Genomic DNA, 26,325 nt, shown 5'->3' on the forward strand with positions numbered 1-26,325 from the left:
CATCATGAAACGCTGCACCAAACAGATGGACAAAATAGCTTTAAATACCTGAATATCAGCGCACCATGTATATACAGCCAAAGATGCCGATCACGCGGCAGACAACGAACCCTGCTTCGTATCGGATCACCGCCGGCCAAGTTCAACGTGATAAATTAGTCACACCATCAGATTTCAAATAGTAGATGCGGGGTGGCCTAATATACTACTCACATTACATCCAGTCAGCTGAGAGAACGTCATGTGACTCGCTAAACATGATCATATAACTCGCTAAACATGATCACATGACTCGCTAAACATGATCACGTGACTCGCTAAAACTGTTCGCACTAAAGCCCGGTGCATCACAATTCATAACTTTCCCACCTGTCACATCTATATGGTATTTTGAGCTAAAACGTCACGTATGTGCTTGCTAAAGATTTATTTGACATCATAAAAAAAGTCTTGTGAAATGTCACCTTTAATGGATGATGGTATTGAAATAAAGTAAAACAACTGTTACATTATAATGTAAGAACCACAGTGTGTACTGGTTTCAAATTGCTTTCACATAGATGTCATAGACAGTGTGTCCCATAAAGTCAAACACATATGGTTTCTATTCTATAGCAAAAGTAGAAATCGAGAATAACCTGGACATTGACAAGTGATCCTACGAACAGAGGCGGAGGACTGGATAAAACTTAAAATTATCTGGATTCAAACATAGTTTAAAAGATGTGAGATAATGTAAGTAGCCTACACAAAATATAACACTGTGCTAGTAGTTTTTGGATGCATAAGTGTAACATTTTGTGCCTTTACCTGTAGACATGGGGGTGGTTTCCTGGACAAGGATTATCTTAAACCAGGACTAGGCCTTAGTTTATTTGGGAAATATCACCTTTTTTAATCAAACATGCATAATAAAAACATTACTTGTGTGCATTTTGAGGCCAAACAAAGGGCACTGGTGCATTTTAAAATACGTCAGTGCAAGTTGTTTCCAGTTTGGACAGCTCTTATATTTATTTTGGTCTAGGACTAGTCTAATCCCTGTCCGGGAAACCGCCCCATGATCAAGACAGACAGGTGAAAGTGAGCAGTACACAATAAATATTTTACGAGTGTAACAGAGCCACACACACACACAAAACACACTGCTGTCTTTAGTTCAGATCACAGACCTGCTCGACACAGAAAGAATGGACACATCTGTGAGTATAACATACAAAAACATGAATGAAATTTGCATGATTTATCAAAAATATGAGTTGGGGTAACACTGATACCCAGTAAGGCTTGTGTCTAACTAAACCACTTTAACGTGTGTGTGTGTTTGCTGTAGATAGCTGTCGGAGAGAGAGATAAAGAGAAGAACGAGTCGGCAGGGATACAAAATCTCCTCAGACAGGAAACAGAACTGCACATTACTGGTGTGTGTGTGTGTGTGTGAATGAAAGCTGAGATACATCAGTCTGTTATTTGTGCTGTACAGTATGCTAACCATCTTATCTAACCTGATGGTGATATCAGAGGGCAGGGTCAGTGTGCAGAAGAATCAGGAGCGGGTGAATCGAATCAGACAGCTGAAAGAACAACTTCAGAAAGACAAGGAGGAGGAATCGGACCAATCAGGACCTGGCACTAACACAGTGAGTGACCAATCAGAAGAGAGGTATTCAGTGATGATAACTGATAACATATTTTTCAGCATTCAGATGAACAATTCCTAAAAAGTTTATAAACATACGCATGTAGTTTTTTCAAAGCAGCTCATTTTTATAGTGAAAAAGTACATTTAAACCACTGGTATTAAACAGTAAAGATTAATGACATACTGTAAAAAATGTTGATCCGTGATGATGTAATGGTGTTTGGATGTCTCTTAGATAGAGCGTGAGAAACTCTTGGAGCGCAGGATGAGAATGAGAGAGACTCATGAGAAAGTGATTGAAGATGAATTAATAAAGATGGAGCGAGAACTAGAGAAGCAGCAGGTGAGAACAACACCAGCGGCCAGATTTACAAAAATGGTCTTAAAGTCACAATGAAAAACAGATTTTTTTTACAGATGACTTATCTATGAGCTTATTATTTAAAAAAAATTATGTGCCGAAATAAGTCACATGTGGTACTGTGTGTAGATTTCATATGCCTAGTTGTGGACTGAGCCATTGGTTGCAATTCACGATCTCACCACTAGATGCCGCTAGTGGTGGCCGCCCGGTGTCTTTTTTTTGAGGCCGCAGATGTGAAGCTCATCACAATTGTGTGTGGTTTGTCATTTCAAAATATGTGTTTGTTGCGTCAAATGAACCTATGCACATCACGTGTCTTGTCAAAATAAGTGCCTGCTTCACACACGTCTAAAAAGTTTATGATAAATATGCCAGATACTCGCATAATCTCATGCGTAATCAGAGTTTACTGTTAAGGGAGTGTCTTGCAAGTATTTTGTGTACGTGAGCATTTTTTTATCATAAACGGTTACAATGCGTGTGCAACAGGCACTTCTTTTGACAAGACACGTGATGCACATGTTTTACATGACACAACAAACATATATTTTAAAAACACGAGCAATAAACCCGACACTCTAAACACATATTTTGAATTCGCACCCCTGAAAGATCAATCACCAGCCGCCACTTGATGCTGCAAATAACACAGTCTCACCCCATGGCGTCAATATTTGACGACACTTGACCATGCGTCAATATGTTGACGCGGAGGGTATACCTTTCGCGTCCTTTTTTGACGAACTGGGGACTTCAATACTATTACGTCCGTTGCATTCTCTTTCCTATTTTCTTACCATTTTCGTGTCGGTTTAGGGTTAGATTACGCAAAATTAAACAGTGTACGCGAAATTAAACAGTTGTCACCTGGCGTTGGGGTTAGAGTTAGGTACGCGAAATTAAACAGTTGTCACCTGGCATTGGGGTTAGAGTTAGGTTTGGGTAGGGATGTCATTATGTAAATCTAACCCTAAACCGACGCGAAAATGGTAAGAAAATAGGAAAGAGAATGCAACGGACTTAACAGTATTGAACTCCCCAGTTCGTCAAAAAATGACGCGAAAGGTATACCCTCCGCGTCAACATATTGACGCATGGTCAAGTGTCGTCAAATATTGACGCCATGGGGTGAGACTGGGTTGCTGCAAAAGATCCACATAGTGGTCCTTTAACTCATTCGCCGCCAGCCATTTTATGTTTAAAGTTGCCTGCCAGCATTTTTTGAGATTTTCACAAAAGTTTACAGGAAGTACTTCCAGGAAAATTTTCTTCTAAAAATATATATAAACATACAAATATTTTAAATAAAAGAACAGACCCTCTGCTTTCAAACAAACAATAAACAAACAAACAAACCAAGAAATAATTGCATTTTTGTACAGGAATTTTGTTAGAGATTAGATTCAGAATGATTATCAAAACTTAAACGCGAAGCAAAATGAATCAATAATTTTTTGCTTCAGTTTTTGTATAAATTAGGGAAATAATCATGGTATTACAGATAACACTAAAACCTCACCAGTAAAACTTTTTTTTATGCAAATGTTTTATCTTAAATGATGAGATATCTCGTCAATGGCTGGGAAAGAGTTAAGCAGAACTCAATCAGAAGGTATGCTAATCTGATCACATGACTGATTCTGGCTGCAGGTGACTGGTATAGAGGGTGAAATGTTGTACCTGCGCAGAGAGAGACACATTCTGGTTCTGCAGATCGAGGCGCTGCGCAGAGAGAATCAGCAGGCACATGCAGACCTGGAGACGCAGTACACACAACACCAACAAGAACTAAACACACTCAGAGAAGAGAGCTTACAGGTGAACAACTCAACATTTTGTCTCCTGTACACAGAATACACTGATGATGACCAATACACAATGAATACTGTGTGTAAAGACACATTGCACTCATTAGCCAAACGAAAATCGGAAAGTTTTTATGTTGCATCTTTAAAGGGGCAATTCACCCAAAAATATTTACTCGCCCTCATGTTGTTACAAACCTGTATTAATTGATTTGTTCTGATGAACACAAAGGAAGATATTTGGAGGAATGCTTGTAACCAAACCAATTAGAGACCACATCCATAGTATTGTTTTTTCCTACTATGGAAGTCAATGGGGCCTCTGATTGGATTGTTCTTATGAACATGTTTTTAACCAAAGACACTTTCAGGTTTGTAACAACATGCGAGTAAATAAATGAAGACAGAATATTAGTATTTGGGTGAACTCTCCCTTTAACGCAGATTTCTGCTTGTATAGTTGCGTACTGAATATTTTGGCAAATGTATTAAGCAGGTCATCTGGATATTCCATGCATAAAGAAACTCTCCATACTATATTTCTACTATAGTATGCAGCATGCAGTTTGTCAGTATGCTAGTCTGAACATATCCAGTAATCTTGTGATGTTATTTTAAGATGATGCTTCGTCTCCTTGTGTTTGCAGGTCTTCAGGGTGTTTCGTGAGGTTCTAGAAGAACAGAAGAGAACTTCAGAAGAGAGGTACAGACGTCTGCTCATAGATGCTATTCAGGATGCCGTTCACCTGTCCACTCAAAACCTACAACTACAAGAAGAAATTCAGCAGCTGAGAAACAGTAAGACACTACTTACATGAGATACATCTTTGAGTAGCAGATAAAAGATTTTAATTTAACTTGAAATCAAACTACTATGACAATTTTTATTACACATACCAAAAAAACCAAGCTAATCCATTCACTTTTTGAGTTGTGTTTTTTTTTCTCTCACTTTGGCTTTGACAGATCAGCGAGCATTTTTCTCAAACCAGATGCCGATGCAGAACTGAATGCTTCCTGTGTGTATATCACATCTACATTATGCAAAACAGAGTCACAATCACAGTGAATAAAACACTACTAGACATTAAAAACATAAAATACTGTAAGAACTATATGATCATGTATGTAATAAATACTAAACATAAGATAAAGTAATTATTAACAATAAAACTGATGTCTGCCTAAATTTCAAACACAAAGAAAGTCATTCAAAATATTTATTTGCATAATTCACTCTTAAATACTGTACAGGCACTGTACCATTACATATGTTTCAACATTTCAATAAAATAAAAACATAGGATATGCATAGGAGAAGAAAAACAACAGTGAATCTCCAAACAATGACATTCAGTTTGTATGAGATGATGTTGATTCAGTAAGATGCACTTTTTTATAATAAAGGCAGAAAGGATAATAGTGGGCACAAGCTGAAGAAAATATTAGACAGAAGAAATGCAGTCAGAGATTTAAAATGGTTTAAATATAAAAAAAAGGATATGTGCAATTGCATGATAGTCTCTGTCCCATCCGCTCTACCTGTAATACAGGTACACTGCCCACCCAATCAAAACCACAGCAAACAGGAAGTGATGAGTAAGCTGTATTCCCAGAAGCCACCAGGAGAGGACACCATTTACCAGCATTCCAGAAGAGATGACAAAAAGTCTCATGATTCCAGTTCCGTGTTTCATGATGACAGACATGAGGAGACCATTAGTGACCTGTCCTGCAATAATAACCCAAACCAGTGCAGAGAATCCATACAGAAAGCCCTGCTGTCCACTGCTGCCAGTCACAAGAGACATAAGATTGATCGCCACCCCAAAAGCATAAAGGAAAAGATTTTGGAGGCTCAGAGGTAGATGCTGAGTTTTCAGCGTGCGCTCTGTGTAGACCGCAGCCAATCCAGACACAAAGCAATACACAAGCACCAGCAAAAGCCCCCAGGATGTGATTCGAAGCCCGGGGTTTGATATATCCTCTTTCGGCTGTTCCCAATCGAGGCTGGTGTAGCTATGGCAGACGCCAGCAGCCACGAGAAGCCCCACGGCAAACCACTGGCCACGCCTCAACCTCTTCCCTAAACAGAATGTGTAGAGGAGCGCGGTAGAGCCGATTTTCAAGTTGCTAAAAAGCTGGAAGGAGCTGGGATCCATATACACCTGCATGATGACCACAAGGTTGTTGTTAAAAGCGTACAGAAGAGCAGGAATGGCGTAGGGCAACACGGCAACAATGGACACGGATGCTTTGAGGCTGGACAGATTCCCGGTCACCACCAGGGTTGCGAAAGAGACCACGAGCTTGGCAAATTCTATAAGAACCACACAGGAAGATGAGCTGAAGGGAACGTGACCATCAACCTTAGTGAGGGAGATGAGAGGAGCGTGGGAACCATAAATAAAAACCAGAAGAACTAGTAGTATTGCCCAGGGAGCCCCACAAGACCATCGCCTGGTGCGGTGGAGTTCTGGCTGAATAGGATACTCATCATCTATCACAATTCTTACCCGGTCTGTCTGCAACATTTTATACTAAGGGAACAGATGACTAAAAAAAAAAACACCAAATGTAAAAGCAAAACAACCAAAATACCAGTGAGAATATTGATCTGAATCAAACTAGACGTGAAATATTTTAATGTCTGTGATCGGTAATCTTCATCATGAAAGTCCTCTCACATACTTAACACACATTTATCTAAAACGCACAAGACAAGCAGCTCAGACAAGCATATGCATCTGTTCTTCTTCTGACTTTTGTTCGTGTAGTCCTCTGCTAATTACCGGGTCCTTTCTTCAGAGAGCTCACAAAGTCTCGTATGCTCTCCTCAATGTTGGGCACCTGATAGCTCTGGGCAGCATAGATACCAGTCAGGGTTCCTAAAGCGACTCCCAAGATGGCAGAAGAACGCAGTCTGGAAACCACATACCCTGCCAGGAATCCTTTCAGAAAAGGTGAAGCTAATAAAGACCCACCCTGAAAAGATAAATGGACAGAGTTTAACTAGATGCAGTCACAGGTGCAGAATTGATTAAGACATTTGTACCTACAACCCTATTTACCACCTTAGACATTTAACCATCTTGTATTATAAGTTTACAAGCTGCAAATACAACATTAAACATGTTTTACATCTGTACAGGGATGCATTATTAAAATTTATCAGCAAATAATAATTTTTCCTTTTTATACATTTTTCATGCCTTAAACATCATTTTCTATGCCACGTTTCAAACATCTTGTATGGTACATACATTATATTGTTTTAATACCCGACTAAACTTAAAGGGATAGTTCACCCAAAAACAAAATTCTGGCATCATTTACTAACTTTAATGTTGTTTGAAACCTGTATAATTTTTTTGGGTTCTGATGAACAATAAGGAAGATATTTTTAAGGAAGCTTTGACCGTTCCTGAGCCCCATTCACTTCCATAGCACTCTTTTTTCCTACTATGGAAGTGAATTCCTCAAAATATCTTCCTTCGTGTTTATCCGAACAAAGACATTTTTACAGGTTTGTAACAACATGAGAGTGAGTAAATGACCGATTTTTCATTTTTGGGGGAACTATCCCTTTAACGTGATGTCACAGAAACTAAGCGGGTCTTTTGTTTGTTTAAACAAGCTGAAGTGTACTAGTTTATAATTTTGATACATCTTATCGATTTTCAATTATGAGTATATCAATATTTTGGTGTTGAAGTAATGACTGGATGAATGCTGTACCTGTGGGATTCCTGCTTGAACTTCACCCTCCACCTTCTTCTGGATTTCCTCCAGCTGATCCTTGAGCTGGGCCAGGTCCTTCAGCCGGGTTACTGGATCCTTAAACAGAACCCCGCACACTAATCAAATTTATTTATATAGCAATGTTACATTGTTTTAAAGCAGCTACACACGACATAATAAAGAAAATGTTTTTAGTCACTGAGGTCAAGTAACGTTAACAAGTAACACCTCGAGGTATAGTCACGATAGGAGCAAGTAATGTGTATTTCTGATAAGAGCAGTCTCTGTAACTTACTATGATAAAAACATAACACTTGTGAAGACATTGTTATGAGTGAGCTTTACTGACTGAGTCACCTTTAAGTTACACTCTTCTGTTTTTCAATGGTCTGTGAGATGAAATCTCGGAGTTCAGAGACTTTAGGTTAATCCAATGCAGTTAAAATAAACACGGCAGTTATTAATGTGGAAGGCACTATCGTTTATGCTACATGACAGCTCAGTGTGTTTTAATTCATTGTAAAACAGCTATGTTTTCAGACTCACCTTGTCCCCCGCCATGCTGCAGGAATCCCGAGCGATTCAATCTGCGCTCGATGGTGCGACTACTCATGTCTGACTGTTTTTCGTTGTTTGTTCATTTAAATGCCAGTCACATTACCACCAATAACATAAGTATTCATTTTTGACAAATATAATAGAGAAATATTGAACAAATAAAGAAAATAAAAATATATAATCAAAAACTCATTGTGCGAGTTTCAATTTTCGTTGGATTAATGAGATGACGAATTTTAAATGTAATAATTTTATAAATTTTTAGAGTGCACCACTCATGTAGAAACAGAATAAAAGTTGTGTTTATCAGAAAAATTAGTGTAATCATTTCCAATTTTAACTATTTAGTGTTAAGTTTCTTATAATTATTATTTGAGTATAAACTATTGTATTAACTGTGTATAAATTATTTTCCAAAACAAAAAGTAATGAAAGTTTTAAAACATTCTAGAAGCGAAGCGGACTGTGTCACGTGGTACCTGTCACTTTACTCAGCGCTGAATCAACCTCAATCACCGACTATAATTTTTTAAAATGTGTTCCATATAGTTTGCTTTGAAATTAAATTAGCATATAATAAAATAATAATCCTTGAAATAAACAGACATAACCGATTTTGTAATGCACATATATCTCATTATAACAAACACCATAGTCACATTGACACCTAAATGTAAGTCCTTTGGGCCACCGCGCGCCCCCTGGAGGACAAAACACTTTGCGTCTAATAAGTTATTATTCTTTATTAATTTAAATTAAGGGATGCCAGATGTCTTGCGTTTGCTAAAACATTATACCAGTCTATAAAATAGTCCCGCTTAAACTCTACTGTGTTGTCTTTGGAAACTGAGGATAAATAAAGATTCAGATGAATTGTGACTCTCATATCGGGCCTCCACCGGCTCATCTGATCCGCCATCTTACTGCAGCATACTGCAGAAACACACGCGCTGAAACACACACTCACACACTGTCACGCTCCACACAAAAACAAGATCTGTGTCCCGGTACCGACGAGTGACGCCGGCTGAGAGGTTCGGATGAATTTGGACCGATCGTGCGCCGATTAAGGTAAGGGTTCAATAAGACACGCGCTCATTGGCCACGCACAGCCAGTATCAGGACTCAACAATAACTGACAGACTGGAGGAAATTAAACACACACACACAGACACACACTCAAACACACTTCACCCGTGTGCATCTGTCTTTCAATATGTGTGTTGTGTGTGTACTGCAATGTATGTATGTATGTTTATATATTTGTGTATGTTTTCATATGTGAATCAGCATGTCACGTGACATGGTTAGACTGAATACTTTGAATCATATTTGATATTTTGCAACAGCTGCGGAATTGGGTTTCTGCAGAACACTGTCAGTAATGTTATTTAATATTATCGACAGTGAAGTATTATAGTAATAACATGATTCATATGTTATGTAGCCTACTAAAGAGACCATGTAAAAGGCTTAAATGTAACGAAACCTGTGAAGTTATATTTCCGCAAATCGAATAAATAGATAATTTACATGATTTAGAAATGATGTACATGCCCCTTGAATCCTCAATACAGGGGAAAATGTAAAATTGTTCACTTTATTAACACATTATTGTAAAATATACATCCTTGAAATATGTGGTACTGCCTGTCATGTTGCAGATTAAATCCAGTTTTACAATATGAATTTTATTTAACTAAGTTCGGGACGAGCATGGTCATGTGATCCAACCAATCAGGGCGAAAAGGTGCCTATAAATAGCTGTGCCTCACCGCTGTCCCATGACAGTTTTTGCAGCATCCCTCCTACACCCCATCACCTCACTAGTTTCATCTATCCCAGTTAAAGAGGGGGGAGTACTCTGGGTTGGGGCTAAAATTCTGAGTTCGGAGCCCATCCCTCAGTTACATTTTAATGTGAACTTGGGAAAATACAATAAATATGAATTACTGAGCCTAAACTGGTTTGACCTGTTAACCCACCAGTAAGCTAGCTACTTTCATCTTAGACCAGCTGTACCAGACTTTGATGACCAAATTCAATTTAATTAAATTCAAAGAAACCAGCTACTTCTATCTTAATCCAGCTAAGACCAGCCAAGCTTCCAGCCTTGTTTTAGCTGGTCTTCCAGTCTGACCAGATAGAACCAGCCTGACCAACTAAAAAATTGTCTAAAACCAGCCTTCTACATCAGCTTAAACCAGCCGGTAGGGTGTATATTTTAGGACAATAAATTTTTTACTTGATAAATATGTCTTATTACAAAAAAAACCTTAATGGCAGTGTTTAAACCACTTATATTTTTTAAGTGCATACTTTTCTTTCTATGTTTGCTCTCAGAGATGGAGGCCATCTATGGAGAGATGGAGGTGGAGAGCTGCTACACACTGCTGCAACTTCCATCACCCAAGAAGAAACGGAGGAGCAAAGGCGGCACAGGAAACGCAGACAAACCCAAGAAGCCCAGGTAGAGCTAAAGAAACTCAAACATAAACCTACTCAGGCCTGATTTATTTTTATCAAACTGCACAATCTGAACTGTAATACTAATCGACCATGATTGGTCAGAGTATAAGAGCACTAATGCATTAATGCAAGGTTTCAGCTGCATTAACCCTTGACCTCCGGTGCAGGTCAGCGTATCTGCTCTACTACTTCGACGTGCGTCAAAACATGCAACAGGAAAACCCAGAGCTGCCTCAGTCTGAGATCAACAAATGCATCAGTGACAGTTGGAAGAGACTGAATGTGGCCGATCGAGGTTATTACCTGGAGAGAGCTCGCATGGAGAAAGATGGCATCGACCCCATGAGTCTAAATGTAATTATTCAAAGAAAACCTGTGTGTATTCTTTATATACATACTGTATGTATACTGTAAATATTCATCTCATAGACTTATATGACAATCATTTCCTTAACAGCAAAAACACAAAAATTCTACATAGCCACAAGTTTCTTGTAACGCTGTGATCAGATATTAAAGGGGCCATGGCATGAAAATCTGACTTTTTCATGTTTACGTGCTATGATTGGGTCTCCAGTGCTTCTATCAACCCAGAAAATGTGAAAAAGAACAACCCAGTAACTTAGTTTTGGTAAACCATTCTCTGCAAGCACGTGAAAAATTAGGTCATTGAAATTTGTCTCTCCTTGTGATGTCATAAGGAGCTCTTATTATAATAATACTGCTCCTTAATCTGCTCTATCCAACCACAGCACTGCCATTTAGTGCAGAGAAAAAGAGAGAGAGAAAAATAATTGACAGCACAATAATTGAGTTTGAATTGCATCAAACCACCATCATTGTGATCAGTGTTTGCATTTCATCAGCTCATTTGCATTTTAAAGGACACACCCAAAACACACATACAAAGTGTAAATTTTACATCTAAAACTTCACATGAGTATTCTGGGGACACCAAAGATTTATTTTACATCTTAAAAAATTATTATGACATATCCCCTTTAAAATTTCCCACTCTTTTTCCAGAGCAACCAATCAGCTGCCTCTTCTCAGGATGTCCCAGGGTTCCGCAAGATCCTCCCACGGGCGAATTATTTGCTGCTTTCAAAGAGCGCAGTGGAAGGGGAAAGTGGAGAGGTTTGTGTGGACGGAGAAGCAGAGGGGACCCTGGATAGAGCCACTCGGACCCCCACACAGGAGACTCTGGTGTCTCCCATGACTCTGGGCAGTGAGGTGGAGCTGTCCGAGCAGTGCATCGCCATCGAGGCGCTCGGCGAACACACGTCTGTGGGTGGAACGGCACACCTCGGAGTCCTCTCCCAGAATTCCTGTGCCATTGAAGGATCACTGGGTCTCGGGCGGGATGCTCTTAAAGCTGCTGCTGTTCTTGTGAAGGGAGAGGAGTGTAAAGTAGTGGGCGGGGCCTATGGTGATGCTGGCATGGTGGTAGAGAACGTAATGGAGGGCGGAGCTCTAATGCCTCAGATCAAACCGGATGCAACACGTCTTGTTGCGATAATACCTAATAAGGTGGGCTTCGCCATATTGGCTGCAATATCTGTTTAGTTTCAAACCAAAATAATGCATTTTTTTTATTCAAATAGTGTTTAATAAGTGATTTAATTTTTTTCTGTTTGAATCATTGTTATGTATTGTGTTTTTCAGGGTGTAGTGGAAAATAAAATAATTACCACTACAGGTCCAGTAATGATGTTTCCAGTTATGAACACTGCGAAAGCAGAACCCAAACCCTCATTTAAATTGGTCAGTGAAATAGTTTTACAGTCAGTGATGCATGTACATTCACTTCTGTGCGTCTGTTTGATAATTCAGTGGTGTATTTGTAACACAAAAAATGATGTAATGTCTGCACATTTGTTCAGAGTATGTATATTTCTAATATCAGAAGTCTATTTTGCTTTCAGCCCATCAGATATACACGACGAGGGCGAGGTTACTGCACCACACCTGGCTGTTTGTTTTCATACGTCACCCGTCACAAACCGCCCCAGTGTCCTGACTGTGGCCAACATCTCGGTGGGAAGTGGGTGGCCATTGTAAGTGCTAAAAACTGATCTGGGTTACAATCGTATATTCAAGGGGTTGGCATTCCTGGTCCTGAAGGGCCACTGTCGTGCCAAGTTTAGCTCCAACCTTAATCAATCACAACTGAAAAATCTAATCAAAGGCTGCATGATGACTTTCAGGTGGGTTTGATTTGGGTTGAAGCTAAACTTTGCAGGACAGTGGCCTTCCAAGACCAGGAATGCCCACCCCTGGTATATATATATATATATATATATCTTACAAAATAATTAATTTTTCTCAATTACAGGCAAAAAGAGCATCAAGAAAAGCAGCGCCTCCAGGGCAACAATGCGATGACTTCAAGCTTCCTGTTTCTCATCCATGTGGTCTGACAGATCCGACTGATGCAACAATAAACACGGAAAAAGAACTGATGCAGAACACGGACCAAACAGGCTCTTCCATAATTACCCAGAAATCCTCTGTAGATAAACCTCAGGACCGAGGCTCTACATCCTCTCGAAAGGCCGGCTGCAGGAAGAGAGAGAAAAAAAAAGCTCAACAAGCTTCAACGTCTGATGCTGAATCAAAGTCTGTGCTGTAAGATATGCATCACACAATGCATTCTGTTCACATGAAATATTTGCAGTAGGGCTGGGCGGTATATTAAGTTTTGGTAATATATTGGTATCCTTCCCAATACTGTCTTTATTATTTTTATATCTGATATAACCAACAAAAGCTCTCCCAGACTTGTACACTGAGGTCAGACGTAAGCTTTCCAACCAGCTCACATGTATGCAGCTGTATATTTCGAAACCGGAAGAAAAAAACCCTCTTGAATCACACGCTGTTTTATTAATGGTGATCGTAACATTTTACATGCGGCTTTGACTTTGCATGTAAACATTTATTCGACTTTGTATAAAATAGAGAGGTATTTATCACACACCGCCATTCATACCCAAATTACTGAGATGTGAATTGTGGTCGATATCGTCCAGCACCTAATATGCAGTGAATTTGTATTATGCAGAAATTACGTTGATTCTCTCAGGGTTGTTTTGGTAAATATTGTGTACCTTTTCTAATTATCTAACATTTTGTCTGTTCTATGTGCTTTCAGATCATTGAGTAATGGTCAAATTCAAGTCGTCTCGAAAGAAATAAACAGCAGTGGAGCACAAAAACGCCGTATAAGAGCGATTCTTCCAGCGCCTGCTCAGACCAGTGAGTCTTAAATTTTTTTTTACTAAAATTATTCGAATTGAGGTGGGGCTGGGGTGGTCCTGGACCTCCTATAACCATTGAAGGACCCCTTATAAAGCACAAAAATATAAATTAGGGGGGTCCCCTGTTTTTATTAAAATTTAAATACTACATAAATTTAAAATTTCTCATGCTGCGCTGCCACAAAGAGATACTGTCCATTAATTGTCCCAATTTTGCAATGAATGAATCCAAAAGATTTATGTATGAAATAAATGCAAACTTTCAAGGGCGCCTCACGCTGTTTTGTGGAGGAATTGACAGATTGTTCAATTTAAAGGGGACATTTCACAAGACCTTTTTAAGATGTAAAATAAATAATTATTTGGTGTCCTAAGAGTACATATGTAAAGTTCTAGCTCAAAATATCATATAGATAATTTATTATAGCATGTTAAAATTGCCACTTACAAAGTGTGAGCAAAAATGTGCCAATTTTGTGTGTGTCCTTTTAAATGCAAATGAGCTGATCTCTGCACTAAATGTCAGTGCTGTGGTTGGATAGTCCAGATTAAGGGGCAGTATTATCCCCTTCTGACATCACAAGGGGAGCCAGATTTCAATATTTTCACATGCTTGCAGAGAATGGTTAACCAAAACTAATTTACTGGGTTGAGATTTTTTTTTTACGTTTTTGAGGTTGATAGAAGCAATGAGGACCCAATTATAGCACTTAAACATGACAAAAGTCAGATTTTCATGATATATTCCCTTTAAGATTGGGTTAGGGGCTTTTAAAAAATTCTTCTCAAACTATTATTTCACACTTTTTTGAGAGCTAAAATGGTTAGGGTTTGAATTAAGGGTAATTTTTTTTTTATTAAAATTTTGTTCCATGACTAACAAAATTTTTTGATTCAGGATCATATCTTACTTTGTGAAATCACAGCGACCCTATAATGACACAGGGCTTGGCCAGGGGGGAGTTAGCTAGTGGACCCCCATAATCTTTAAAATAATTTCGAACACTGATTGCAGAAAGTGAAATAAATGAAATGTATGTGAAGTTCAGGTGTTTCTCCACAGATGCGGCCGCCCAGTCTGCACTTGTACAGTGGATCGCTGTTCGTCCTGATGAGGTCGGCACAGATACTGGTATTATCAGAACAAGTGAGCTCAGATTTTAATAATCTGTGTTTCTCATCCATGTCTTACATCTCTGGTAACATCCAGCTTGTGTTGTTCTCAGTGAAACCATCAGCCAGTGAGCACATCGTGGGTCTGAAGCCCAGCACCCTTAAACAGTTGGGTCACATAATCACACCCACTGCCTCAGAACAGGTGAGATTGCTGTCTCTGGTACGGTTGCAACTTGCACACTGCAAAAAATTATTTTCAAGAAAAAAATGTTATTAGTATTTTTTCTTATTTTCAGTAAAAATATCTAAAAAATCTTAAATTAAGATGCTTTTGGAGCAAAACAACCCAAGAAAATAAGTCTAGTTTTTAGACCAAAAATATCAAATTGAAGTGATTTTGTGCATAAAACAAGCAAAAAAATCTGCCAATGGGGTAAGCAGATTTTTCTTGAATTTAGTGTTTAAGAAAAATGTTCAATTTTTTTTTTGCTTACCCCATTGGATGATTTTTTAACTTGTTTTATGCACAAAATTACTTAAATTTGATATTTTTGGTTTAAAAACTAGACAAATTTTATTGGGTCGTTTTGCTCCTCAAGAAAAAGCATCTTAATTCAAGAATTTTTTGATATTTTTCTGAAATTTTTTTTTGCAGTGCAGTTTTGCAAAATAAGGCACACCCTTATACATTCACGCCAAGGTGCACCCAGAATTTATTTAACATGTGAGAGCATTATAAAATATCAAGCAGTTGTTTATTGGACCATAATTGTTATCTAAAACTTCATAAATGTCATTGGAAAGATTATAGAGATTTATTATGCAAACATTTAATAAATAATAACAATGTCAATATATTCATTCATTCATTACATAAATATTTATTAGTTATTAAAGGGATAGTTCACCCAAAAATGAAACTTCTGTCATCATTTCGTAATCAACCTGTTTGTGAGCCCCATTCACTTCCATAGTATTCTTTTTCCTACTATGGAAGGGAATTGGGCTCACGAACGATTTAGTTACAAACATTCCTCAAAATATCTTCCTTCGTGTTCGGTAGAACAAATTTTTTTAATAAAGGTTTGTTTGTAACAAATGATGACAGAATATTCATTTTTGGGTGAACTATCCCTTTAATTCTATATCTCATATTTTATGGGACAGCAACCCTAATTTATGGTTCTTACCATAAATTTCATATTCATCAAGAGTAATAAACTGCTAAATCTTTTTGTATTTCAGAAGCCCACGACAGTCAACAGTAACCAATACATCATTACTGACAATGGCGTGAAGATTCTCTCCATGGTGCCCTTTAAGAAAACATCTGGATCATCCCTTGTTAGTGTGCAAATACTGCTATCCTTAACTGTTACCTAGTTTGTTGCATCTCAGTTTTTTGTGTTGCCATATTTTAACTGTTTTGTGTACGTTGATCAGGCTCTAGGTTTGTCTACGGCGAGAGGAAGAGGTCATTGTAAGAACCCTGCGTGTGATTATGTGTATAAAAACAGACACAAACCTCAACACTGTCCGACCTGTGGATGGGAACTCGGCAAGAAAACTAAACACACGGTTAGTGCGAGCACTCTTCACCCACCACATACCACATGTTGTACCGTTTCTAAATGCGTTCATGATCTCCAGATCTCTGCTGAGGTTGAGGCTGGTTCACCGATTCTGTACGACCTGTCTCAACCTTTGAGCTCCACTCAGAAGGAAGTGCAGCGTCAGTCAACAGTGAGCGTCCTCAGATGCTGTCTGCAGTTTCCAGAGAGTGAAGGAGAACTGCAGGACGTCTTTAGCCTCATACGCGAGCTCAACGCTTCTGAAATAGGCGATGAGATGGAGAACGCAGCGAAAGAGAGAAACGGATGGCCGTCTTTTTATGAACCAGCGGCCACACACTGCAGTCTGTGTCAATGCCCGCTGATTAAAGGGGAGCTGAGGTGAGACAGACCTCATCCAGAGGGTAAAAGATTATTGGGGTTTAACCCCCATTAACCCTGTGCACTTGAACCTAAAGGTTATAGGTTTTATTTTAAAAGAAAAGAAATTCCTGTCATAATTAAAGATCCAAAATAGTTCATCCAAAAATGAATGTTGTTCAAAACCTGTATGAGTTTCTTTCTTCTGTTGAATACAAAAGAAGACATTTTGATGAATGGTGGTAAGCACACAGTTGACAATATCCATTGACTTCCATAGTAGAATAAACAAAGTCAATGCACTGTCAACTGTGTGTTTACCATCACGCATTTGCGTCCACAATGCAGTTAATCCCAATAAATCGAATTATCTTAAATCCTCCTGCTTAATGTTGTGTAGAAGTTCAAAGCATATGCGTCATGTTGTGTTTAAAGGCGGGGTGCATGATCTCTGAGAGCCAATGTTGACATTTGAAATCACCTAAATAAACACGCCCCACCCCAATAGAATCAGGATCTTCTTTTGATAGACCCACCCCACACTTACGCAACCCAGGCAACAATGTTGTTTAGTAGACACGCCCCTTACTGCTGATTGGCTATAAAAGTGTATTGGTACTCGGCCCGACTTTCTTTTCCAGAGTGTTTTTCAAAAATCATGCACACCGTTTTGTGCTTCAGGTAACCGTGTGTTGTGTTGTTGTGTAGTTCGGCTGCAGGTTTAGAGGAATGCTGGTTGTTGACTGACGTTGCGATTCGACTGGTCACCCTACAGGTGAAAATCTGCTCAAATCTGCAGTGTCTGGCACTTCACAGTTTCACAGACCTGCATCCAGGTAAACACAAAAAATCTCATCATGACAAAAGTGGAAAAACACACTGTAGATGTCTGCACAGTGTGTTACTCTCATGTTCAGGACTCAAGGGGGCGTACATGCACCTTTTCCAACAGGGCTAAAACCTAATCGGGAACTATGATGTCTCCATGCCCTTCTGTCCTGCATGAAAACACTGAGAATCAAACACAGATTTGACAACGTGAACGTTTGTTTTGTCTTAGGTTTGTTTAACATCGGAAATAAACTGCTGGTGACGCTGGATTTATTCTTCAAGATGAGACATCAGATCAGACAAGGAGATGATCCTGCACACGCTGCTTTCAGTATTATTAAAAACACACAGACACAAACAGGTGCTTGTCATATACTGGACGTGTGTTGTATTTACTGGAATCATGAGCTGGGAATCAAACCATAACCGGTCAGGTGTCTCTCTTGTTTTTTTTTCAGACTGCGTGTTGAGCTCGGAGGATTTGTCTCTTGTTCAGGAGCTCTTCTGCAGTGGTTACTGGGCGTTTGAGTGTCTGACGGTCCGAGATTATAACGATATGATCTGTGGAGTGTGTGGCATCGCTCCTAAACTTGAGGTCGCACAACGCAACACCAACAACGTTTTACTGCTGAAGAATGTGGAGGTACAGAGATGTATAGATTCACATTAGTCGTGTTTTAATGTGATTCTTCTGGAGTCGAGTGATATGTAAAGATATTATAATTTTCTATGTAATTTTCAACTAAATAACAGATGATCATCATTCACATTATAGTTCACCTGGCCTGAGGTCCAAGTGACGGACGAGGTGCAGGTTGATGAGTTTTGGCTGACGATGGAGAACGAGGCGTTAGAACAGGCAGCGTTTCCCTGCAGCATCCCCATCACGCGATTCGATGCATCCATCATTGCTCCGTTTATTCCTCCTCTAATGAGGAGCGCAGGTGTCATTAACACAGAAAAGGATAAGATCACCACAGACACAGCACTCACAGGTATGCACACCACTTACAGGGTTTCCCGCAGAAAATTTGTTAAAGAGTAACTAAACCCTAAACCAACTTTTTTTAGTTAATGATCTGTAAGAATGATGCTTTATTAGTGCTGTTCATTGATTTTAGTAAGTTTTTTGACATTTAGATATAAAGTGTTTCAATACTGCAATATATGGTGTAAAAACGTCTGAGTGCTGCCCTCTTCAGGTTGAACGGTGGCTACTGCAGTTGAATTTTCCTATTGGATGTTGGGTCCAAAAAATGACTCGTGACGTAAGCAGGTTCAAGCTCACCACGCCCTTGTTATGATCTCACCACACACTTGGTACGAGCTTAGTTCGTCCCCTAAATCTCCGTTGGGATCTTCCCACTTTTCTTGTATTTTTCAAATATTGCCAGTGGGCGGAGTCAGGCTCTGACCAGGGGTTTAGTTACTCTTTAATTAAGGTGGTTGTGGCCGGCAATCAAAGGGGCGGGGAATACGCGTCATGATGAAAATGATCATATTTTTATTTAAAACACTCAAATAAAACTAAATTTTGAAGAAACTATGACAGAAAATGAACACATGCTAGATTATTAATGAATTAAATGTTTTTAACAGATGTTTTATCAACTGGCTACTAGTTATCCTCCAGACAGTGAAGGACAACGTCTTTCTCTCATTTGGCTATGTGGCACTTGACGGCCTTTTGTGCAGCAAATTATATTTTTTTTGACGACCTAGTTAAGGCGGTAGGGTTTCCCAGCTTAGGCGGGCCGCCCGAACTGCAAAGTGTTGTGGGAAACCCTGACTTATTTACCTCTGTACATTATTGTTTGAAATGGCAGTATGTGAACTTTTAGGGGTGGTTTCCCAGACGGGGTTTAAGCCTAGTCCTAGACTAACTTAAATGTTAGCGATGTCTTGATAGAAAACATCTTGCTCTTACATATCTTAAAATATATCAGTACAAGTGTTGTGTCTTAAGATGCACACCAGTAGTATTTATTTATAAATTATGCTTTTAAAAATGACTTAAATATCTTATTTAACTAAAGCCTAGTCATGGTTTAAGCTAATCCCTGTTTGGGAAACCAGCCCTTAAAGGGGTAGTGCACCCAAAAATGAAAATTCTGTCATCATTTACTCACCCTCATGTTGTAATAAACCTGTATAAATTTCTTTGTTCTGATGAAAACAAAGGTGGATTAAGAAATGTTTCTAATCAAATCATTTGTGGACCCCATTTACTTCCATTGTATGCTTTTTTCCCACAATTGAAGTGAATGGGGTCTACGAATGGTTTGGTTACAAACATTTCTCAAAAAATCTTCATTTGTGTTCATCAGAACAAAGAAATTTATGCAGGCTTGTAACAACATAAGATTGAGTAAATGATGACAGAATGTTCATTTTTGGGTGAACTATCCCTTTAAAGCAGGGGTTCTCAAAGTCCGGACTCCGGTCCGGATCCGGACCCGATGAGAACTTGATCCGGACCCGCGTACACTTCATATTACAAGTGCATTAATTTCTATGTGATTGATTAAACGAGAGCATTTGCTACTTTACAAATGCATATTGAACTTGTAAACCATTCGTTTAGTTTTGTTTTCTTTTTAGATTTAACAGTATTCTTGGTCCGAAAATAAAACGAGTTATTTAAAAATTTCCTGTGTGACGCTGTAGCCATCACACCCAGATATTATGCACAGCTACTTCACGTACTACGGCTTTTGATCAGTAAGTCCTTATCAATCTGCAATCACTGTTGGTTTGAGTCGTTTAAAACATGCATTTGAAAAAGCAACACTCGTCAAACATAATCTTTATACATATTCTTTATTATCATGAAAATACCTGAAAAGGTTTGAAGAACAGCAATATAAATATATCCTTAAGACATTTCCTGGAGCTGCGTGTGTCTTGTTCTTCGTCTGCTGCAGCGCATATTAAGTTTCTGCCCGAGAGCGCCCCCTGGCTTTTGGATGTAGCGGCATTTCACCGTAATTCATGAGAAGCATGGCAAGCATCATAAACCAATTTATAGGTGCACCCCTAATTTTGGTCAGTGTCTCTGCCTACCAACAACACTTTTTTGCCATGGTTTATGCATCTGATGGAGAACAAACTGTGCCATTTCTCTAATTAGATTGCTCTGTATTTTGCACCTGGTTACTTTTTGCATATTTCTTGTGTTTATGTTGAAAAAATTTTTTTACTTTAAATGCAAAATACACTTATGTTTTTCCCAAACTGTTCGTGTTGATTTGTTATATAAACAAATGATTTACATAAAGTTTTTCCGGACCTATGAAAATTATGAGAATTCAGATTCGGACCTTTGAATGTAAACTTTGAGAACCCCTGCTTTAAAGTATTAAAAGGTACCCCGACTTTAATACTTCATATTTGCCTTCAACTACTAAACTTTATTGATACAAACACATAAAATTTTTTCATTACTTTTTAACCTATGGAGGCCGTCATTATGTTTTGCGTTCTGAAATTGATGATGTGTAATGGTTCTTGTGAAATATAACTATAGTTTACTATAGTAAATACTATGGCATCTTCTATAGTATTTCATGTGATATTTCTTTATTTCCCACTCACACATTTTTATTTTTTAGATAACCTTAAAGGAATAGTCCATTTTCTTAAAAGAAAAATCCAGATAATTTACTCACCACCATGTCATCCAAAATGTTGATGTCTTTCTTTGTTCAGTCGAGAAGAAATTATGTTTTTTGAGGAAAACATTGCAGGAATTTTCTAATTTTAATGGACTTTAATAGACACCAACAATTAATACTTAACTCAACAATTAACAGTTTTTTTCAATGGAGTTTCAAAGGACTATAAACGATCCCAAACGAGGCATAAGGGTCTTATCTAGCAAAACGATTGTCATTTTTGACAAGAAAAATAAAAAATATGCTCTTTTAAACCACAACTTTTCGTCTAGGTCTGGTCCAGCGTGACCTAATGTTAATGCGTAGTGACGTAGAGAGGTCACGTGTTACATATATAAAACGCACATTTGCGGACCATTGTAAACAATAAACTGACACAAAGACATTAATTAGTATCAGTTGACATACAACAACGTAGGAACGGTCCTCTTTTAACACACTTGTAAACACTGGAGCGGAGTTTCGCGTTCGTCCTCTGTGACCTCTTGACGTCATGACGTATTGCGTGGGGTCACGCTGACGCGTCACGACCTGATCTACATGACGAGAAGTTGTGGTTTAAAAGTGTATATTTGTTATTTTTCTTGTCAAAATGACAATCGTTTCGCTAGATAAGACCCTTATGCCTCGTTTGGGATCGTTTAGAGTCCTTTGAAACTCCGTTGAAAAAAACTGTTAATTGTTGAGTTAAGTATTAAATGTTGGTGTCTATTAAAGTCCATTAAAATGAGAAACATCCTGCAATGTTTTCTTTAAAAAACATAATTTCTTCTCGACTGAACAAAGAAAGACATCAACATTTTGGATGACATGGTGGTGAGTAAATTATCTGGATTTTTCTTTTAAGAAAATGGACTATTCCTTTAATTTTATATTTCTTTCAGTAGTATGTTTTCTGTATTCTTCATGAAACAGAAGACCTGATGCTGTATTTTTAATTACATAGGAAACCAAATACCGCCACCTGCTGTCTGTGTGCGTTTATAGCTCTCATCTTCTGTTTCACATCTTTTTATAATCTACTTATTGAAGAATTGTTTATCACATTTACCTTGCAGTAGCGTTAATAGAAAAGGTTTTATTGCCACCATTTGACATCATGTATATTCCTTTTCTGATGATGGATGAGCTTCAAAAAGCTAAGATAGAAAGCCACACACTAAGGGTTTCACAGACAGGGTTTAGATAAATCCAGCACTAGGTCTTAGTTTTTATCATACCACGGGTCTGTTGAATGCTGTATTCTGATTGGCTAAGAAATGTTCCATGGGTGTTGATTATTTTTCAATAAGCGCACGCCTAAACTGTCAAATGTCTTAGAAAATAATGCACACCCGCAGCACCTAATTTGACATAACGGCTTAGAAATTCGCAACTTTAAATTTTCTGTCAGTCTTAGTACACAATATAACTACAAAAGATTCAAGTTTTAAATAGGTAAAATATCCAAACTCTTTGGTCATTTTGAGCGTGATGCTAAATGGTCTAATCAGATTCAATGCATTGTGCTAAGCTATGCTAAAAGTGGTACCGCCAGACTTGAAGATCGGCTGAATGGATTCCAAAACGGTGAAAATCAAATGTTTCACTCTAGGGGAGCTGGAAAATGAGCATATTTTCAAAAAAAGTGGAGTGTCCCTTTAAAAAGCATGAAATGTAATGTTGAAACGAGGTGGTGTCTCAGCCCTAAAGTTGCAGCATGTGTCTGTGTTTCAGGAGACCCTGCAGTCCTGGTGCGTCTTATCCACGAGGGTCTGCTGAGATCGGATCAGATTGAACAACACAGTGAGCAGGAGCTCAGGGACGTGCTGGAAAAATGTGGAAGCCCAGCTGCAACAGACACTCCAAAGGTACTCTTTGGAGATCTCACCTCATTGTATTTAATTCAAGTTAAATAACCGAAGTTCATCACTCGATTGTCATTTGTCCTGACAGGAGCAGCTGTTGGCGTCTGTTTCTCTGTTGTACTCACAAATAAAAAACGGACTTTGGACGGCGCCTGAACCAAAAACTCCCGTGACGGCGGGCAGAATCAGCCGAGTGTGTCCACATCAGGTACGTCATACTCTGATCATTATAGATTATGAAGGATTGAACGTGGCTTCATTCAGATTGTTTGATGATGTTTCCGGACAGGTGGTGTGCAGCTCGAAGTACATTGTTCGTCGAGAAAGCGCTCGAGATCACGTGGACCTGCTGTTGTCGACGCGGTTCTGGCCGCCGGTCTATGTGACGGATTGTGCTCAGAAGGTGGCGCTGTGTGCTGATGTGTTATACCCTGAACTGACCTCTCAGATGTGGGGTAGAAACCAAGGCTGTTTTTCTGACCCTTCAACAGCACCACAGGTAAGTTGTTTGTGCTGTGTGTTGATGTGCTTGGTCTGGTTTTGGTAACGTCTCTGTCCTCTTTCAGTACGTCTCATGCTCAGAACTACAGGACCAGCAGTACACTTTGGATCTGTCCATTACTGAGTCAAACCCACAGCTGCACCCCATCACCAAATCCGCCTCCCGCTGGATTGTGCGGCTTGACAGTTCAAACCATCTGCACGGGGACCGTGATGCTCACCACGCCATGACGCTGTGCAGAGAACTCGAACCTTACGTTGACGTAGCAAGCGAGATATGCCACGAATCTGACAATGAAACTAGCGAAAACGACGGCGTGTCTGCTATCCGCCGTAAAGCGCTAGTGTTTGATAACGCAGCGTATTATTACCTCTACAACAGGCTGGTGGACTTTCTAAGCAGCAGAGACATTGTAAACCAGCAGATCGCAGAGGTCCTGAACGCCTGTCAGCCGGGCGAGGTGGTGATGATCAGAGACGCCCTCTACAGGCTGGGAGTGGCACATATCAACTCAGACGAACAGGAGCTTGAAGATGGCGAGATGGAGAAAGACACTGAAGTGATGATGAGCGAGGAGATGATGCTCGTCTGACTCAGGGATCACGCAGACACGACTACCATTTCAATTTTAGGAAACTATAAGACGTTGGGTTTCAGACACGGAAGCACTTCAGTGGGGTTTATTCATGGAACAGTTCACTAAAAACAGGAAGATGTTGTCTTGTACTCACGCTCATGTGCTCCAAAGCTTCTGTTAGAAGAAGATCTGCAGAAGGGATGTGAATGTTTGTCCTGTGTTATTGTGTTCTGTAGTCATACTATATTAAAATATAGTATAAATAAACATTTGTTCTCAGACATTCTGTCTCATGCCTGCCACAATAATCTTTCAGGGACAGGAGCAACGTGAAATTGACTAACAGAGAACATTTTTCTGAAGGACTTTTGTATGCCTTGTGATCTTTGTAAATAAGAATTTTATTGCCCGTAGCAAAGTGAAACCACTACAGGTGACAAATCAACAGTATTTATTTTAATTGCATATTTTGACAGTTGTGTGTTGAGAGATCCCGCTTTACCGTGCATTAAAAAAAATTATCAAGTTAACTGTTTATTTTGAGTGAATTTGTGTTTGTGTGGCATAACTCATGACGTACTTTTATGCGTACTTTGAAGTTTATTTTTGAAAAACAAGGAAAATAAATGACAAGTAAATTTCTTTCGTGCATATATCATATCTAACCAGTGGCGGTCGGTGACATTTTTTTTTTTAGGGCGCACGATGCGAAGTTTGTCACAACATGTATGTAGCCTGTCATGTTTGTGGTTCGTAATTTCAAAATATGTGTTCTCTGCGTCGAGTGAACCTGTGTGCTTCACGTTTCTTGTCAAAATAAGTTGCCAGATACTTGTATAATCTCATGCGTAATCAAAGTTTACTGTTAAAGGATAATTTCGGTATTTAACACTTTGAGTCTCATTTCTGGTTTGTTTTGGATGAACTACAGCGATGGACACAGAAATTTTGACAATGGGTCGTGTCTTGAGTTTTTGACTCGTTTAGAAGTGTCTCTTGACTGCTTCAGAATGAAAGTCAATGACCATGCACAAACATGTTATTAAAATAACACTTAACGTTCATTTTCAAAACTGTACTACTCACCGAGTGGTTCGTGGTGTTCGTTGGTGCTATATACCATTTAAAGTGATCCTCAAGCCAGTGCTTTTAAATACAGCTTTTGGCAACTGACACAGTCAATAAATAATGCTTAATCTATGTGGAATAAATCATATTTATACTGATAACAACATCACATGACATTTTTAAAGATTTATTAGTATCATACAGTAGGAAGTTAGAAACATGTTTATATCTGTATATGATTAATCATCAATGATAAAGTGCTAACACTTTACAATGAAGTTGTATTAGTAAGCATAAGTTAATGCATTAATTAACATAAACAAACAATGAGCAATATAGCTTTCAGCATTTCAGCATAATTCTTGTTAATGTTAGTTAAAAATGCCATTACAGTTATTCATGTTAGTTTATGGTGAACTAACTAAGATTAATAAATGCTGTAGAAGTATTGATCATTGATAGTTCATGTTAGCTAATGTATTAACTAATTGTAACCAATTAAAACCTTATTGTTAAATGTTACCGATAAAGCTTTAATTCTCCACAAACAGAATTTTATTCATGACATAAAATGTTCAGTCTGAGACATCATTGATTAATTCAGGAATAAACTTGTCAGATTTAACAATAGATACAAAAAATGTTTACATTTCTACTCTAAGACCAATGTAAAAACAATATAATGTCTTTTGAGAACTCAAGAGTACCTTGGGTTACTCTATATGGCAGTATGTGTCTGGTGCTACATTTAATGCAAAATTATTCAAACAAAGAGATACTTTTGTACAAATGTACCACAAAATGTAAAGATTTTTCTCTTTAAAGGTGCACTGTGTACATTTACAGTAAGTAGGATCTCTTGACAGAAATTTAATATATTTCAACTATATTATCAGTGGATAAAAACCTTACATAATGAACTGTGTTGTTTTTATTACCT

The 26,325-nt window shown here is 38.6% G+C and overlaps 4 protein-coding genes across 4 annotated transcripts; 2 read left to right on the top strand and 2 right to left on the bottom strand.

Annotated features, from left to right (window-relative positions):
* The first annotated feature begins 382 nt into the window (after positions 1–382).
* On the top strand, positions 383–5,289 carry golga6l9 (golgin A6 family like 9). Its single transcript, XM_065273997.2, has 7 exons — positions 383–1,202; positions 1,334–1,421; positions 1,522–1,640; positions 1,878–1,985; positions 3,657–3,824; positions 4,459–4,609; positions 4,778–5,289. Exons 1-7 carry the CDS (start codon positions 1,191–1,193, stop codon positions 4,819–4,821), a joined length of 690 nt encoding a protein of 229 aa, XP_065130069.2. The 5' UTR covers positions 383–1,190; the 3' UTR covers positions 4,822–5,289.
* Positions 5,018–6,353, bottom strand: LOC135760021 (probable UDP-sugar transporter protein SLC35A4). The gene has a single exon (XM_065273992.2). It carries the CDS (start codon positions 6,343–6,345, stop codon positions 5,350–5,352), a length of 996 nt encoding a protein of 331 aa, XP_065130064.2. The 5' UTR covers positions 6,346–6,353; the 3' UTR covers positions 5,018–5,349.
* A 236-nt stretch (positions 6,354–6,589) lies between these two features.
* On the bottom strand, positions 6,590–8,279 carry LOC135760089 (SLC35A4 upstream open reading frame protein-like). Its single transcript, XM_065273998.2, has 3 exons — positions 8,099–8,279; positions 7,550–7,648; positions 6,590–6,796 (listed from the first exon to the last, which is right to left on the bottom strand). The coding sequence occupies exons 1-3, from the start codon at positions 8,111–8,113 to the stop codon at positions 6,596–6,598; spliced, it is 315 nt and encodes a 104-aa protein (XP_065130070.1). The 5' UTR covers positions 8,114–8,279; the 3' UTR covers positions 6,590–6,595.
* A 493-nt stretch (positions 8,280–8,772) lies between these two features.
* On the top strand, positions 8,773–25,009 carry hmgxb3 (HMG box domain containing 3). The gene is made up of 21 exons (XM_065273991.2): positions 8,773–9,181; positions 10,454–10,580; positions 10,747–10,933; positions 11,606–12,109; positions 12,245–12,343; positions 12,505–12,636; positions 12,915–13,207; positions 13,734–13,837; positions 14,903–14,986; positions 15,066–15,157; positions 16,201–16,299; positions 16,399–16,533; positions 16,606–16,907; positions 17,595–17,722; positions 17,947–18,078; positions 18,176–18,360; positions 18,493–18,712; positions 23,108–23,241; positions 23,327–23,446; positions 23,528–23,737; positions 23,805–25,009. Exons 2-21 carry the CDS (start codon positions 10,456–10,458, stop codon positions 24,330–24,332), a joined length of 3,813 nt encoding a protein of 1,270 aa, XP_065130063.2. The 5' UTR covers positions 8,773–9,181; positions 10,454–10,455; the 3' UTR covers positions 24,333–25,009.
* The last annotated feature ends 1,316 nt before the right edge of the window (positions 25,010–26,325 follow it).

Source organism: Paramisgurnus dabryanus, chromosome 16, assembly GCF_030506205.2.
Source record: "Paramisgurnus dabryanus chromosome 16, PD_genome_1.1, whole genome shotgun sequence".
Taxonomy (NCBI): domain Eukaryota; kingdom Metazoa; phylum Chordata; class Actinopteri; order Cypriniformes; family Cobitidae; genus Paramisgurnus; species Paramisgurnus dabryanus.

What these genes read in the sequence shown, in the direction of transcription:
- golga6l9 (XM_065273997.2), top strand. An exon ending in CAGGACCTGGCACTAACACA is followed by an intron (nt 1,641 to 1,877) that starts GTGAGTGACCAA and finishes GATGTCTCTTAG; the next exon opens with ATAGAGCGTGAGAAACTCTT. An exon ending in TCAGAGAAGAGAGCTTACAG is followed by an intron (nt 3,825 to 4,458) that starts GTGAACAACTCA and finishes TTGTGTTTGCAG; the next exon opens with GTCTTCAGGGTGTTTCGTGA.
- LOC135760021 (XM_065273992.2), bottom strand. Translation starts at nt 6,345, where the DNA reads ATGTTGCAGACAGACCGGGTAAGAATTGTGATAGATGATGAGTATCCT.
- hmgxb3 (XM_065273991.2), top strand. Translation starts at nt 10,456, where the DNA reads ATGGAGGCCATCTATGGAGAGATGGAGGTGGAGAGCTGCTACACACTG. An exon ending in TCCAGCGCCTGCTCAGACCA is followed by an intron (nt 13,838 to 14,902) that starts GTGAGTCTTAAA and finishes GTTTCTCCACAG; the next exon opens with ATGCGGCCGCCCAGTCTGCA. An exon ending in GCAAGAAAACTAAACACACG is followed by an intron (nt 16,534 to 16,605) that starts GTTAGTGCGAGC and finishes CATGATCTCCAG; the next exon opens with ATCTCTGCTGAGGTTGAGGC.
- LOC135760089 (XM_065273998.2), bottom strand. An exon ending in TTCAAGCAGGAATCCCACAG is followed by an intron (nt 6,797 to 7,549) that starts GTACAGCATTCA and finishes TTATCTTTTCAG; the next exon opens with GGTGGGTCTTTATTAGCTTC.